The sequence below is a fragment of the Mauremys mutica genome, chromosome 18 (genome assembly GCF_020497125.1).
Source record: "Mauremys mutica isolate MM-2020 ecotype Southern chromosome 18, ASM2049712v1, whole genome shotgun sequence".
NCBI classification, from domain to species: Eukaryota; Metazoa; Chordata; order Testudines; family Geoemydidae; genus Mauremys; species Mauremys mutica.
The window spans coordinates 6,375,915-6,393,109 of NC_059089.1; the positions used below are offsets into that span (position 1 = coordinate 6,375,915).

General features: G+C 44.3%; 1 protein-coding gene across 2 annotated transcripts in view; it reads left to right on the forward strand.

The window, feature by feature from the left end:
• RABL6 (RAB, member RAS oncogene family like 6) overlaps positions 1-17,195 on the forward strand; it is a 108,199-nt gene that overhangs the window by 32,944 nt on the left and 58,060 nt on the right. For both annotated transcript variants that reach the window (XM_044992617.1, XM_044992618.1), the window contains 4 exons: positions 2,307-2,354; positions 12,425-12,477; positions 14,133-14,224; positions 16,952-17,092. In XM_044992617.1, coding sequence (XP_044848552.1) covers positions 2,307-2,354; positions 12,425-12,477; positions 14,133-14,224; positions 16,952-17,092 — 334 coding nt within the window. The remainder of the gene's footprint in view (positions 1-2,306; positions 2,355-12,424; positions 12,478-14,132; positions 14,225-16,951; positions 17,093-17,195) is intronic.

Below are 17,195 nucleotides of genomic sequence, written 5' to 3' on the forward strand. Positions count from 1 at the left end.
TGGCCCTTGATATCTGCCCGACGGTATCGTAATTCCTGCGGCTGGGGCGCAGTTGGGACTGGTCAGCCTCCTCCCCCCAAACACTGATGAGGTCCAGCACCTCGCCATTGCTCCATACTGGGAATTGCCTGGCGCATGGAGGCATGGCCACCTGGAAAGATTCGCTGAGAGCACTCCACGCTTGGCTGAGCAAACAGGAAGGGGATTTTCAAAATTCCCAGAGAATTTAAAGGGCGGGTCTGACGGTTGGTCACCTGCGGGAAGGGCAGTAGAGGTCAAAGTGATGACCAGAGTGGCTAGAACAGGCATTGTGGGACACTTCTGGAGGCTGATCAGAGCCAATCTGGAGGCCTGTCATTAACAGGACAGGTCATCCACACTGGCGCCGCGGCACTCCAGCGGGGGCACAGCAAACGTTATTCCACTTGCCGAGGCGGAGTACCAGGAGCGCTGTACCTGTGGAGTCAGAGCACTCTACGTGCCTTGCCAGTGTGGACGGGGAGTGAGCTAGTGCGCATGGGGCTCCTTTATTGCGCACTAACTCGCAAGTGGAGCCAAGTCCTGAATCACTCCACTGTCTCCACAGCCTTCTGCAGGAGTATGAAATTGACACAATTGTATTCAGACCCAGGGTTCTGGTACTAAAACTGATCAGTCTCATTAATTTCACTCTCATGCTGCTTAGCTAGATCAGGAACAGAGGCACTAGCTCTGTCTGCAGGCTCAAGAAGACAGTACTGTATGTACAATCTACATTTGTTTTGTGTCTACAAGGTTATTTCCCTGCAAGGACTCCAGCAATAGGGAAAAGCTCTGGTGGGGGGAACCTTTCCCCACTGTTTTTCCCCCCCTTCCAAAACCTTTCATTGACATGTGTAGCTACACACTGCAATATGGACATAGCTTGTTTTTCTTGGCAGCATATAGCTGAATACCTTACAAGCTGCCGGAAGTGGTATGTAGTGTAGATGTAGCCACAGTGAGTAGTACCCTGAAAGTAGCCCTGTTGATTTTAGTGGAACTACTTGTAGAGTAAGATACTACTCAGTATGAGCAAGGGTGGCAAAATCTGGCCTTATGAATGGATGACTTTAGAAATGTATTGCGATAGAGACAAAGGACTGTGTCGTCTAGTTGGCTGAAGCAAAAGGCTCAGAACTCAGATTGTGGTTTTTAGTCCAGCGAGGCCTGTGGCACTTTCTTTTTGGGCAAGTCACTTGATCACCTTGTGCCTCAATCAGTCAAGCTGGAAAATTGGATGCAGAGCAGGAATTGCTTTTCAGAACCAGACTTAGCCAAAGATCAGGTGCAATCATGCATAAGTTCGAAGAAACCTCTTCTATTTGTACTGGTTACTCTTTTTTTACAGGATTTTCAGACTTGTTAGCTAAACCAACAGTGCATGGTTTCCTGGATTGAAAGTAATAGTTGGTTAATTTCAATCGCAGTGTGATTGGGGAATATTTTTTTTTACTTGGGCCATTGTGCTCAATTGCTCAATCTTTGCTCAGTCACTGTTTGCTTGTAGGTGTTGCCAATACAAATTGTTTTTCAGTCCCTAGTGTGGCACTTCTCTGAAAATAATCTCTCTAACAAAGGCATTGTGGGGGTCTCTGTTACTTATGATATCAGATCACTTACTCAGATTGAGTAAAAATATGGCTTTCTAACTGCAACTGCTTTCCCTGCACTATGAAGCTGAGCCGTTTCTGGCTCATGCATCATCAGTAATAAAGTTCCAACTAAGTTGGAACTTGGTTAATAAATCTGAGTCAGACAAATCCAGGTTACTCTCCTATAGCTGGTGGCTCTGTCATGCCTTCAGGAGTAAAAATCTTATTTTTTGTCAGAGTAAGCTAATGTGACTTGGAATTCGCACAGGAACAGACCTTGTGTGTGTGACTTGTTTGATGTATGTTTCAATTCCTGCTTGGTGCATTTGTGTGAGGGTTTTAAAAATATTAGTAAAGTTGATCTCCCTTAGAATACCTCTACTCTGAAGTTTTCTGTCACAAAGATCTTTGTTCTCAGCTTTTAATTAACTTCTAGTATGATACCAAAAAAAATTCAAATGAGGTTTTGAAGAGCTCATGATGTAATGTGTTCCAAATTTGCAACTTAATTAAAAATTTGTCCATAAATCTCACTTTTTATTAACAGGAATTTTCAAGGGGTTCTTTAAAGAGAGCAGCATTTGAAATACATCAGAGAGGGAATGCTCTGGGGTTTTTGTCTTTTTTTATTTGCACTTAAATATTCTGGTTTTCTTTGTTTTTGTAACATATTTGCCTTCCCCTCCTTTCTAGCCACTGATGATATCGTAAAGGTTGAAGTCTGGGACGTAGTTGACAAAGGTAAAGACTTACTGTTTCCTTTCTAATGCTACTTAGGTCCTTTTTTTAAAACTTAAATTAGAAGTATTTATGTGAAATTTAGAAACTATTTGCTTTCCTTCCTTTGGTAGAAATGTTTGTGTTAATTTCCGGAGGTAACCTGACAGGGCTGGGAGTTCTCCCTCATTACCAGAGAGGCTCAGATGGCTCAGATTTGCCATCTTAACTCCAGGGTGAACAAATAATTTAGAATCAGTTGCAAGAAGCCTGAACTTCTCACCAAGTTGGCTTCATTCATTCAAAAATGGACCAAATGATTTGATTCCTACTGTGTTTGGTGAACTTCATTTCCTCTCCCTTTTTTAGGCCACTAGTTCATTCTGTTTATAGTAGTACCCATCAAACTGTCTTTTTGAAGGAATATTCTTGTTAAAAGGATAGTTTTGCAGTGCAAAATAGTGGTTTTTTTTTTTTTTAAGTGAATTACTTAGATCCACTTAAATTATTCCATTTTCTGTGTGCTAATCTAAAACCTTTTTGTAACATGCTTACTGGGAAAACAATCAGCATGTGTTTAAAAATACACCTCTACCCCGATATAATGCGACCCAATATAACACGAATTCGGATATAACGCGGTAAAGCAGCACTCCCAGGGGACAGGGCTGCGCACTTCGGCAGATCAAAGCAAGTTCGATATAATGCGGTTTCACCTATAACGCGGTAAGATTTTTTTTTTTTTGGCTCCCGAGGACAGCGTTCTATCGGGGTAGAGGTGTATAGACATTCTGAACAAAGTCTTTGGGAGCTGAGTATTTGCATGTGATGACACAATGTAGCTTTTAAAACATGAGAGCAGATCAGAAAGAGAACTGTATATTTCTAGTTCTTAGGAAGCCAAAAGCTCTACCAAACACACAGGTGGAAGCCGTTGGTAGAAATGAATGGAATTCATATGTAACTATTAACAGCAGGGCCGGCTCTAACATTTTTGCTGCCCCAAGCAAAAAAAAAAAAAAAAAGAGCGCCGCCCTGCCCCCGCGAGTGCCGCCCGACCCTTCCCTCAGCGTCACGCCGCCCAAGTTTCTCTCCCCCTCCCCCAGCGCCGCCTGGCCAAACCAAAAACAAACCCCGATCGCCGCCCCCTCCCAAGGTGCCGCCCCAAGCACGTGCTTGGTAGGCTGGTGCCTGGAGCCGGCCCTGATGAACAGCACACTCTTTTTTGCATGAACTGAAGTTAATTTGATTTTGGGAAAATGAATTGGACATATATCCTTTTAGAAGTGCTGTAATGGTTAGAAAAGTGACTTCGTAAATATAGCACTCTGCAGATCTGCCCCTTTATGTAATCCTATAGGTGATCTGGGTCAGATCTGCTGACTAGTGATGAAAATTTACATTTTTATCATCATACTCTTGTTTCCATTCCTGCAGAATCTTTAGAGCTTGGGAGACTCAGCTGGAATCTGTTCTGGCTTTCGTACCCTCAACAGAACTATGAATTAAATTCCAGGAGCACTGTTTTTTATCTCAAAGTATACAGAAGTGTGCCACTCGTGCACTCTAACCTACTCTTTATTAGAGCTCAGTTGGATCAGGGTTACTGGTGAAGTGCGAGCCAGATCCCAGCTTGACTTTCAAAACTTACCCTAAGCATGCAGGGCTGGCATCCAGGAGTTCCATCTTTTTTACTTACCGATAGACAAATCTAGTATGAAGTAATTGAGACCGTGAACATGTGACCCTGTGATGCCAGTATTTTATTTTAGAGTTGCTTCTCAGAGCAGAGCTGCACTTTAAACTCCAAAGATTTGTCATCCTGGTGGCAAAACAGGCTAAGACAAACCTGGCATTTGCAGAAGTTAATAACAGTTCAGTCACACTGACTTCCGGGGGTGGAGTGTGCCTGGAATTTAAAGGGTCTGTCCTCTTCCACCCCATTCCCAGAGAGGGGAAATGTCATTTTGTTAGAATCCCTGTTTATGGAATAAACAAACTCAAGTTTTTTTTATGTAGTTACAGGTTCATGGGCTTAGTTAGTGTAGTTTAATGCAATCTAACTCTGACAGTAGTGCAATTCTGTGATGATACGCACCTCAAGAAAAATGCAAACTATCCGTTAAGGAATTGTTCATACCTCACTGTTTCATCCTTTAATATGATCTCATTTAATTTTGCTTCCTGTGCACTCAGGCCAAAAAATCCTTCTGCATGATGCTTTGGGTGAGAGTGACACTAGTCTAGACCATAGCCATTTATTAGCAAAGCCTCCAGTGCTGTTGCAGTTGAATGCTGGTGGGATCTGATCCTTGCTTTACCCTCTCCTAGAGGATCCTATGTAATGTGCATACATAGAGTTGTGCAGTGTGTGGTTGTGAGAACTTGCTGCAGCTTCATTTCACTAGGCAGTGTTTTGCCTACCACTGTAGCAGTACAATCCATGCAGTCCTGACTCCTCTCTCAGCTTTGGGTGAGTTGTAGAACTGATGCAAATCAGACAGCTTTTACAGAATCTGAATGCAAGGCAGCTACTTGAGTCCAGATGTTTCAAGAGCTGTAGTCACCTATTTGTAACTCCTGCCATTCATTACTAGTTCCTAAGTCATCCCTTTTATGGTAATGGTAGGGTCAGGTCACAACTTGTTTCAAAACAGTATTAATCTATGCATCCCAGAGTAATGTAAACCAATGGCTCTCAACCTTCCCAGACTACCGTATCCCTTTCAAGAGTCTATTGTCTTGCGTTCCCCCAAGCTACCTCACTTAAAAACTACTTGCTTACAAAATCAGACATAAAAATACAAAAGTGTCACAGCACACTATTGCTAGAAAAAACTGCTTACTTTCTCATTTTTACCATATAATTATAAAAATAAATTGGAATATAAATATTTTACTTGCATTATAGTATAATGCAGTATAAACAAGCCATTGTATGAAATTTTAGTTTGTACTGACTTAACTAGTGATTTTTATATAGCCTGTTGTAAAATTAGGCAGATATCTAGATGAGTTGATGTACCCCAGGGGCACGTGTACACTGGTTGAGAACTACTGATGTAAACCACTGTCCCCGACAATGGAGAATGTCTGTCTCCAACACAGAGCAGTCCAGGAACAGCATGTGCAGCAGAGCTCCCCTAAGTCTGTACTATTTGGATATGCATAAGGGTGTCAAGTAGCTGACTGAAACCCAGCTCTACAGGGTCCAGGAAGAGGAAGCAGCATAGTAAATATTGGGACTCTGAAAAGGGGCCATGCAGCAGATAAAATGTTTCAATATTGATAGCTGCTCATGTGAAGAATGTGTGTTAACATTCTAGTTGAAAAAAACTAGGAAAATTCCCACATAAAAGTCCTTGGTGTTCGATTGAAAGTTGGCAGATGGTATGGCCCACCACTGTAAACCGTAAAAAGAAAGGGAATAAGCAGTTGGGTCATTCACCTGGCCTTCACTCATCATTTGCCTTCTGAGCCTGAACAACATCACTGCTACACACACATCTTTGTTGTTATCTTAAACAACCAACCTGCAGCATTAATTCCAGCAGTATTCACAATATGTTCATGTGTACATACATGCACGTTTCAGTGTTGTCATCTTGACAAATTAGCACACTTAGAACTATAGCTAACCTAAATCTCTCACATTGCACAAAGCCACATACAGAATTGTGCACAGTGAAATCTGTGAAAGCCACACCAATCATATATCCATCATGAAAACATGACCATGTAACTGTAAACATGGTCAAGTTAAAGCTACACACGGACTGTCCAGGGTGAGAATGGAAATGTGTGAGTAGGACAGGTGGGTGTTTGAACTTTCTTGGTTTTTATACTTTAACATTAGAGATTCAGCTCTTGTGTATACAATCTGCCAGAAGAAGAGAGTGGAGAAGAGGTGGGATTATGATACTGGAGAAATCATACGAGGGAAACCTGATTGTGAGTTTGACTGAGAGTCACTTCCATGTCTCAAATCTTCTTTAACACAGTGGTGGTGGGTGGGGGGTGCCTTCACAGCTTCAGCTGAGTTGTGAGAGCTTCCAATCCACACCCAAGTCATCCAGGAAGACCTCCAGCAAAGCTGGGTGAAGAGCAGAATTGACATTCCTGACATTTTCAAAGTTTAAAAACCTGAGAAGGACCTGGAGACATGAGTATCTTGGAGGAGAGTGAAAGACGTTTCATTAAATGGAGTTGAAATAACATCTACCCAAACACTCTGTTGAAGAGTATCAGGCTTGGAAGCCACTGCAGCTCCCTTTGACCCTGGCATAGCTGAGGTCTGATACTGTGAGGCGTGAATGTTATGCAACACCAATTAAATTGTTCAGAAAGTGCCCCAAACTTTTTTTTTTTAAAGCTAACATTAGTTTCTTGATAGCTACCAGCTGGGAAGCGTGGTTGACCGCCATTCTGCTGCCTATGATTTGGGGCAGCATTGACGCCATAGGAATCAAACTGAAGCTTTCCAATGAATAACCATACCTCCATTGCTGTTTTGGGTTAAACCTTTTGTAACCAGTCAATAGCAACAGAAATTATTTCAGTAGTCCAATACTGGAATTCCATAAGGACTGCTCATCATGGGAGTGCCATTTTGAGTGTGAACACTTATGGATTAATATTTTCTAGTAAACCTGCTGAGCAGTTTTTGATGGGCCAGACTGTTTCATGGAAGAATTCCTGAACTGCAGACTTCCTTTGCTCTGATTTCACAGGAGAAGCACTATGATGTTGTTAAATCCTCTGAGGAGAGCATTTATTGGGTAACTGCTCTGTTTTGTCCTCTACCTCAACAAAGAAAAGATTAAACACATTTCCTGTTGCCCTGATTGGTTTTACATCCACATCTGCCAAAAAAGCGTATTTTACAAGCATTCATTCTGTGTTTTTCAGATGGATTAAATACTGAAAATAAAATGGTTATAAAAGCATTTCATTTCTTTGCTGTTGGGCTGGCATTGGAGGCTTTTTCAATCAACAGAAATGAGTAGCAGGAGCATTGAAACTGTCAGAATAGGTTCTGTTGAGGATAGATTGATCTATAGATTGCAGTAAGGAATTTCAATGTTAGATTCTGCAGTTCTACAATTCCATTAACCCTTTTTGGTCATGAACATCTGGAACAAAAAGAACAGGAGTACTTGTGGCACCTTAGACTAACAAATTTATTTGAGCATAAGCTTTCGTGGGCTACAGCTTACTTCATCGGATGCATAGAATGGAACATATAATAAGGCGATATATGTACATACAGAACATGAAAAGGTGGAAGTAGCCATATCAATTCTAAGAAGCTAATTAATTAAGATGAGCAATTATAAGCAGGAGGAAAAAAACTTTTGTAGTGATAATCAAGATGGCCCATTTCAGACAGTTGACAAGAGGTGTGAGGATACTTAACATAAGGAAATAAATTCAATCTATGTAATGACTCAGCATTCCCAGTCTCTATTCAAGCCTAAATTAATGGTATCTAGTTTGCATATTAATTCAAGCTCAACAGTTTCTCGTTGGAGTCTGTTTTTGAAGCTTTTCTGTTGCAAAATTGCCACCTTTAAGTCTGTTACTGAGTGACCAGAGAGGTTGAAGTGTTATCCTACTGGTTTTTGAATGTTATGATTCCTGATGTCAGATTTGTGTCCATTTATTCTTTTGCGTAGAGACTGTCCAGTTTGGCCAATGTACATGGCAGAGGGGCATTGCTGGCACATGATGGCATATATAACATAGGTAGATGTGCAGGTGAACGAGCCCCTGATGGTATGGCTGATGTGATTAGGTCCTATGATGGTGTCACTTGAATAGATATGTGGACAGAGCTGGCATCGGGCTTTGTTGCAAGGATATATCTGTGAGAGAGATCTCGGGAGACAGACCAGTCCTGACAGACAGCCCCCCAACCTGAAGCAAATACACTCACCAGCAACCACACAACAAAAACACTAAGCCAGGAGCCTATCCTTGCATCCAGCATTTATAATGGTGTTAAATATATTAAAAAGTGTTTTTAATTTCTAAGGGGGGTCGCACTCAAAGGCTTGTTATGTGAAAGGGATCACCAGTACAGAAGTTTGAGAAGTACTGTCCTATTGGGATCCAGGTACAGGAGCGTGATAGAAGATGTTGGGAGGAGGCCATGGGGAAGTAGCCCAGGGAGTTGTAGCTGTCATGCAGCTGTTACAGGAGACACTAAAGACAGCTGCAGTCCACAGGGCCCTGGGCTGGAACCCGGAGTAGTGGTCACCCCCCCCCCCCCAACTCCGTTTGAAATGAGAGGAGTTCATCTGGACTGTGGGTCCCACCAGAGGGGAAGGTCTCTGGCCTGTCCCCCGACCCATTAGGTGGGCCAGCAGAGACTGCGGGGATTGTTCTCCTCCTTTTCCCCATGCTGGCCAGTGATGAGGTTAGCCAAGTGAACCGCAGGTTTGTGCCACTAACAAAAGGAGCCAAACTGAGGACTGCTGAAAACCTCTGAGGCGACACATCTGCCAGGAAGCACAGAACCCCCCCAAGGCAGAGGAGGAACTTTGTCACTTGAGGTAATGCTGGTTTAATCCTTGGGCAGTGGGAGCTAGGAACATCACAGGTACCGTCTCTCTCCCTAGCAAAAAATGCCCTTCTCTCAGTACACCGCACAATGCCAAACGATTCCTTTTAAATACAGTCCTATGGGACCCTTAACATGGCCTGCGTAGCAGCTTTGATATGGGAGCTAATTGCTTTTGTGTCACATAAACCTGCCTCTTAGTTTTGAGCTGCACAATTGCAAATAGACACTAACAATGCATTGGAGGATTCCATGCCATTTGGTTCCTGCAATTGAGGCATATGTTCCCCACACTCAAAAGAACAATACAGCAAGGTGCTGTCATCCCTATGGGGCAGAGTTACAGTGTATGAAGCAGTTTCTTAACTAAGCATTTCCTGGTTTCTGAGAGTTCCTGTAAGGGCTTTTCTACATGGGGAAATACCTAGAATAGCTAGATTAAGCTCAACCACGCAAAAGCAGTCTTAGTGCAGAATAAGAGTATCCAGGCTAGGAGCCAGTATAGAATAGCTTTTGTGTTTTAAATTCACACTGGCTAACTTTGCAATAGTGTCCATGTGTAGACAAGCCCTAATGTTCACATTCCTCTCAGGATATGTGCAACAGTTTTAACAGCTTTTTAAAAAGTGAATGTTGAGCGAGTGTAAAGGGATGAATTCCTATAAGGATGTTTGTATATTATCCAAGACACACAGAGGCTGAGGTTTTTTGGTTTTTTGGGGGGGGGTTTGGTATACAAAAATTGTATTTTGGGAGTACTCTCTAACTTCTGTGACCTTCCTCAATAAGAAGACTGTTTGGCCAAAGGCTAATCTAGATGAGTCAATGTACTGAAGGACTGGTTTTTGGTACAGATGCTCCCCGACTTGCGCTCCGGAACACCTTGCATAACTCAAAATTTGCATAAGTCAGAAACGTATACCCGACTATTACACTAAAAACAAAAAAACCTATTTCTAGCTTATGGAACTTTTTCCGTAAGTGCGGATTTGCATAAGTCAGGTTTGCGTAAGCCGGGGGGCGTCTGTAGTACACTTCCTAGTTTTTTGTCCAGTCGAATTCTGAAATGTCGAATGCTGTGTCTTCCCTTCTCTTGTGAGATGATTCCACAGCCCAATAGATCTTAGGCTTTGTCTACACTACGGAATTATATCGACGCAAGTTAGGTTGACTTATAGCCACCACAGTAATTACTGTGGTTTTTGATGTCTGCACTACCCTCCTTCTGCAGGTGATGCGCGGAGCCGGCTTTATGACCCGCTGGGCCCGATTGGAATACCCAGCTGCTGTCTGGGGCTTCGGTGGCACTTCAGCGGCAGGGGGTCCATTCCAGGTCTTCTGTGGCACCGAAGGACCCCCCGCTGCCGAAATGCCGCCGAAGACCCCTGGAGCGGGGCCCCCATCGGTGCAGGCGCGGGGCCCTCTTCAGCACGGGGCCCGATTCCGGGGAATTGGCCTAAAGCTGGCCCTGGTGATGCATGTCCTCACCAGGAATGGTTGCAGTAACTTAAGTGGGGCAGTGTGGGGGCTGTCAGCCCCGCTGCAGGGCTCACCACTGCAGGCCCTTTTCCCCCCGTGAGGATCACCTCTGCAACCCCCCACCCCTACCCGCTGCCACGGGGCTCACTGCTGGAGCGACCCTCCCACCCCACAGCCACCATGAGCTGTCCCTGTGTCAACTTAACTCTGTAGTGTAGACCAGGCCTTATTGTTTAGCTTTTCCTGCCCTATCACTTACATTTATTAGGTATAAAATGGCATATGGATGGGGTTCTTCATCTGTTCTGCATTTTAATTTAATTTTAAATGAAGTTTCTTAAACATTTTAAAACTCTTATTTACTTTACATACAACAATAATTTAGTTATATATTATAGACTTATAGAAAGAGATCTTCTAAAAACATTAAAATGTATGACTGGCACACGAAACCTTAAATCAGAGTGTGAATAAATGAAGACTCGGCACAGCACTTCTGAAAAGTTGCTGACCCCTGTTCTAGAGTGTGTTCAGACCTTTAGATTGGTGCATCTTATAAATTGCCATAAGATTCCCTTTGCGCAGTCTCTTCCCAGCCTTCCCTTTGTCAGGGACTCGAACCCAGACGGTGAGGTTCATTGTCTGACCGCAGAGAGACAGGCAACACCAGCAAGGTCCGATCAAAAGCTCTTTATTGACAAGTGCACGCATCAATAGAGAGCAGCTCGTCTCCAGAGAGAACCAGCTGGCTCTTTACATCTTAGTATCAGCCTATATAGACAGTTTTATTACGTCATAGATCATTCACTTGAGCAACCCACCCCTCTTTTCTAACAACTAGAAACTAGACACCTTAAATATACACGCATGCCTAGTTCCCTATGTTTACAGCATTAGATTGTTAATAATATCTTAACAAGCACCAAAAGTTAGGAATGTAAGGGAGTTCAAAACAAACCGAAAACTAAACCAGGGAGTGAGAGTAAGGACGCTGGGAGGCTGGGCTTTCTTATCAGTTCTTCAAACGAACTGTTCCTAACACAGCACAGATGGTACTATGCCAGGAATCCAGCCCCTCACTTATCTCACTTTTTCCCAGCGCTTTGTGAAACATGCTGCTTCTCAGTATTTTCCACTCCAGGATTACCCAGAAGCCCTTGTTAGCCTGACTTCGGTCAGGTTGGCATAATTGGTTTTGTGCTATATCTCTATTCAAGCCTAACACCTTCACATATTTCATATTTCTCCTTCCCCCCTCTCCCCACCACAATCATCCTTTAGGATTTAAGCAAGTTTTAGCTTTTTTGTCTTTCCTCAGGAGTCTCTCATTTGCCCCTAATTATTTTGGTTGTTAAATTCACTTACAGCAGTTCAAACCAAAGCACCTAATGGATTCTCTAAAACCACATTTAAAGCATTCATAATACTGTTTGCTTCAGGTTTGTGCAACAGCACTGAGCTCTCAGTCTTTCCTGGGAAGGTTGCATGCTGAAATCTTTGCCTTTTTGCAGTTGGCTATATTGTGCAATTCAGTTGTCAGGTATTGTTGCACTGTGCTTCTCCAATGCAAGCAAGAACAAAAGGTGGAACAGTCAGAGCCTCTTCTCTTTCTTTACAGAGAGCAGGCCCCAGGCTTTGTTCTTTCACTCATTTTTGGTTGTTTGCCAGGAGGGCTGCAGTAGGCTTTCCTTCTATTGATAGTATTTCCCCTCAAGGCTGGCTGACTCCCCCTCTACCAAGCTTATAGAAAGAAGTGGGTCTCCTTTAAATGTAGGATGCAAAACACTGTATCCTGTCCAAGGACAAACCTGCGACTGGGAAATCACCATCAAACACGCATAGTCTACTGAGTCTGTCTCTTCACTAGAAATGCTCCGGCTGTGCAGCTTAGTGCCTCAGTGTAGACACTCACTTCAGCGATGGGAAGGGTTTTCGTGTCACCTTCCCAAGAGGTGGTAGCTAGGTCAGCAGAAGAATTCTCCCCTTGACTTAGTGCTGTCTACACCGGGGGTTAGGTTGGCTTAACTATATTACTTTATCTCTCCTTTCTAAGGAAAATGCAAGAAACGTGGAGATGGTTTGAAACTGGAGAATGACCCTCAGGAGGTGAGCCACCTTTGAGATACAAGTATGTCTCCCGGTTGTTCTTGTTAAGTGATTGCATGTTGTCAGCTGTCAATCTCTTGTGTAAAAGTTCGGATGTAGTTTGCACTCATATCTGCAGTCAGGGTGATCAGCTGACACATCGGCCTCAACTTGCGCCCAGTCTGAGACACTAAGCTGCTCCAGGTTTGTTTTTTTTTTATTCCAGTGCATTGCACTGAGAATCTGACTCAGCAGTTTCCACCCTTCCTTTGGGGTGAAATTCCTCCATTGTTCCCTGTGTGGCATTGTATCTGTTGGGTTATGATAGAACCAGCACAGGAAGACCAAGGTTCCTTTCCAGGGCTTGTCATTGACTCACTGTGTGATCTGAGGCAAATCACTTAATGTGATGCCTTTAGTTGATCATCTGTACAATAGGGAAAATGATCACACACCTTTTTAAAGAACTTTGAAATCTGCGGGTGGAAAGGGAAGTATCACTGCCAAATATTGTAATGGGAGCACACTGAAGGGAGCGTATGCCCTCTTCACAGCAGCATTGCTGTTGTGCACAACATGTATAAACATGAAGACAGAACATGTGATGCCTGCCTCCCCAGACAGCATTTTGATCCCAGATGCACTTACAGAGCTTCTTTCACAAAAATCCCATTGTGTTCCCCTTTCAGGAAAGGCTGGTTTGAAGTCTGCTCACTTAGTCTCTTGTAATTCTTTAAATGCTTCGTTGCTCTTGGTCATGTGATGGTGCCCTGCAGGGCCCAGTGAATTAGAAGTGTCCCACTTTATGCTCTTTAACCATTCTGTTGAAATCAGTGGGCCAATATGGGTGGTGTGTAGAAGGGGTTAATTTGTTCCCAATCTAGTGACTTCCCTGCTAGCACATAGAGAAAGAGACTTCCTCTGATTCAGGTGTTCCCCCATGAAATGCTCAGTCATAAATTCTAAGCCCACATTCCAAGTGTGAAGCTATGTATGAAAGCGAATCATACAGCTGCTGTGCCATTAGAGTGGAGGGTAATTTCACATTAAAATGTAGCCATGCTGTAGGTACAAGACTGTAATGAGACCCTGCGAATTTGCAATTAGGATGGCAAATACTGAATTTTGAAAACAATCTTAATGCGGTAAAATGTACTATTGATAAAAATCAATACTGCTGCTAGAAAATGCCAGCCTCACTACAGAGGGGAGGGAGGTGCAGCAGAAGACACTCTCTGGCTATACAGATCAGCAGTGCACAGCAAACATTCAGGTTTGGAAAGGAGCAAGAAAGGGAGTTGCTTTACTCTAGATATGTTTTGCCTTTTGTATCCTGTAGCTGTCTATGGAATCAGCTTGTCAAGAGGGGATCTGGGGTGATGGGCTGGAGAGGAGAATGAGATTGCAAGTGCTAAAATACTCCTGCTCTCTTTAATCAAATATGTGGCTTTTCACAGAACACTGGCAGCTCTCAGATCCTGCCTACTCAGGCGGTGTGAACAGTGAACTATTGGAGAAGCCTTGTTCTAGTGATGTTGTAAAATCCAGTGGTGCTCTTTTGTGTGGGAATACTCCCATTGGAAACTTTGGGACTCTTCATTAGACCAATTGTTTTTTGTACAAGTCTGAAGCTGTAAGAACTGGAGTATTTACAGTTTGTGTCTTTCTGTTTCCAGGCAGAGTCAGAGATGGCTCTGGATGCGGAGTTTCTTGATGTGTATAAAAACTGCAATGGAGTAGTGATGATGTTTGACATCACCAAGCAGTGGTAAGAGAGGAGCAGTGATATAGGCAGCTTGAGTCTTGCTTGTTTAATCAAAACAAATGAGTTTTAGATCCTGTGATTTCTAGACACACAACAGTCCAATGAGCTGAAACAGGTTCCTGGCACCTAAAATAATTTTGCTTTATTTTCTGGCCTGTTTTTAATCTATTCCCCTGTAAAACACAATTCAGATCTGTTCTAAACTAGCTGTCTCCCTCCATGTCCACTGATCTGTAATCCCCACTGTGCAGCAGACTGAGGGAAACAATTAGAAAATGCCTTTTGCAGACGTTATTCATCCAGCACCCAGAGTATGCGGAGCACCTCCAAAGGTAGATGACAAAGTACCTGCTCCAAGGAGCTTCCAGTCTCAAGTGTAGGCATAATATCTAATGGGAGAGGTGAAAGCTGGGAACATGGAAGAGAGCCCAAGGGCAATAGGGAAATGTGGGTTTGTAGGTGCTCTGTGGACACAGCTTGGGACTTCATTTGTTGGGCTCTTTTTATCCCCTCTGCTAAGGGAGAGGAATCATGGAAGAGGGGATAGGAAGGGAAGGTGAAAGTGAGGAGTGCAGGGGTGGCAGGAACTGGGGAAGGGGAAAACAGAGTAGTCCTGGTATGTCAGGGGCATTGATTGGCCCAAACTACTACCACTGGCGCCTTCAGCTTACAGGGGAGAATTGCTGTCCTTTGGCTGAAAAGGTGCCATGAACCCTACAGGCAGTAATACGTGAAGCCCTAATGGGAGAGGGTTACCCATTGCTGGAACTCTCTTCCGTAGGCCTCACCTCCAGATGCAGTGTGCTTTGGTATGTTCTTTAATTTCATTAGAGCTCTTGGCAGACTTCGGCACTCCCAGCACTTCAAAGTAAATGAAGAACAGGCACTAAAGCCATCTTGCTCATCAGTATAATAGATCAGCCTGTCTAGACACTGGGATATAGATCATGCAACTTTAGACTCTCTGTATTGGTACAGTGTGTACTGGCTTGTATGTCTGCAAGACAGGGATACTTAAACACAATTTCCTTAGTAGGACAAGACAAGGAGGGCCCTCAGTTAAAATGATAAACCTGAAGTGGATCAAAGGAAATATTTCTGTATGTAGCATATAACCTGTGGAACTTACTACCACAGAGAATTGTCAAGGCAAATAGCTTGGCACACTTGCTGATTCTGTGTATAAGAATTGCACTTCCTATTCCTGAGGGTATTCTGCACCAGAAAATTAAAAATTCTGAGTACAATATTTTAAAATTCTGCAAATTTATTTGTCAATAAATAAACATGGAGGCTCCAGCCTAGCAGTGAGGTGCACAGGCCACTGGTTGCACTGAGGTGGGAGATCATCCTGCAGCCCCCCCACCCCCAAACAGGGACTCGGCGGTGAAGCTACACCTGACTATAACACAGTGCAAGAGCCAAGCCTGTCTCAGAAACAACCTGGGCTCTGCACCGGGCACACCAGGTGTGGGTGGGAGGCAGGCTCAGCCTAGCAGGATCCAAGTGTAGAGGGGCTTAGTGTGGGGAAGAGGGTTCTGTGGGAGGGAGTCTGGGTGTGGATGGCTCAGTGTGGGGATCTGAATACACAGGGGTTTGTTGGGGGGTCCCAGGTGCAGGGGCAATGGGACTTTGCAGGTGGTCCAGGTGAAGGGGGTTGGGACTCAGCAGGGGGTGGTCTGGATGTGAGGGAGGTGGGGCTCAGTGGGGTGGGTGTCTGGGGGGCTCATCAGGGTGGTCCAGGGGCTGTGTGTCCACTATTGGGTGGGGGTTCAATGTACCTACTTAATGGGGGAGCCCCAACTGCTGCTGCTGCTGAGGGGATGCCGCATATTAGGCTCCTGCTTCCCTATCCTCTTCCCCCTTCCCTACTGCCCCTACCCCACCCTCTCCCCTCTTATCCCTCTTCCTTTCCCACTGCCTCTTTCCTCCAGCCTCACCATGCCCCCCCTTGACCTTCCCCACCATGGGCACTCGCTATTGTACAGAAAACAGGATGGATCCCAGCACTCAGAAGGCGAGCACAACCGGCACTAGGACTCGGGAGACAGCATCCAGGCAGCTCTGCGCTCGCAGAAATTAAGGTGGGTGGGTGGGCAGTAGCACATGACTCCGTGTGCCCCCCACACACTTTGCCTCTGTTTCGGGGGCAGTGCCCCTCCAAGCTACACCCATGGGCATTCCCAGCCCCACCCCCTCCCCAGCCCCAGTGCAGCTTCCCTGTCACTTTCTGCAGGGAAGCAAAGAAATCTGCAGTGGGGACATGTTTTCCTCCTGCGCACAGTGGTGCAGAATTCCCCCTGGAGTAACTTGTACTAGCTTTGATGAAAATAAGGGCATAATCCAAATCACCAACAGGGTGAGGAGAATATTCTCCCTATCCTCACACAACAGTGCAGAGTGTAGCCTTCTCCTAGAATGTTTTATGTGGGTCCCTGCTCAAGGTACAGGCCTGAGGTAATTGGACTGTTTGCTTCTGAATGAATCGCTGTGGAAATAACAATATTACCTCAGAATGTGTCTCAGTGTTGTCTGTAGGTGGGCCTCAGAGGAAACTCACATGTGGGATTTGTATTTTGGATTTTTCTGTTTGCTTTGCAACTTTTCTGACTATGTGCTAGTTTCCGTTGTGTGCATGTAAGCTGTAAATGCAGTAATATTGCTTAGAGAACACCTAACCCATCAAGTGTGCTCACACTAATTATTTGTTTCACCTTTTATTTGGTAAAGGACATTTAACTACATATTGAGGGAGCTTCCTAAAGTGCCCAACCATGTTCCAGTTTGTGTGCTTGGGAATTACCGTGATATGGGAGAGCACAGGGTCATCCTGCCAGATGACATGCGGGCGTTCATTGATAATCTGAACAGGTAAACAGGGCTGGCACCATACTGGCTTCCTGGGAGAGCAGCACTCCACCCCTTCTTTTCCATGCAATCCAGCCCCAGGTAACAGCATTGCTGTTCTCTTCCA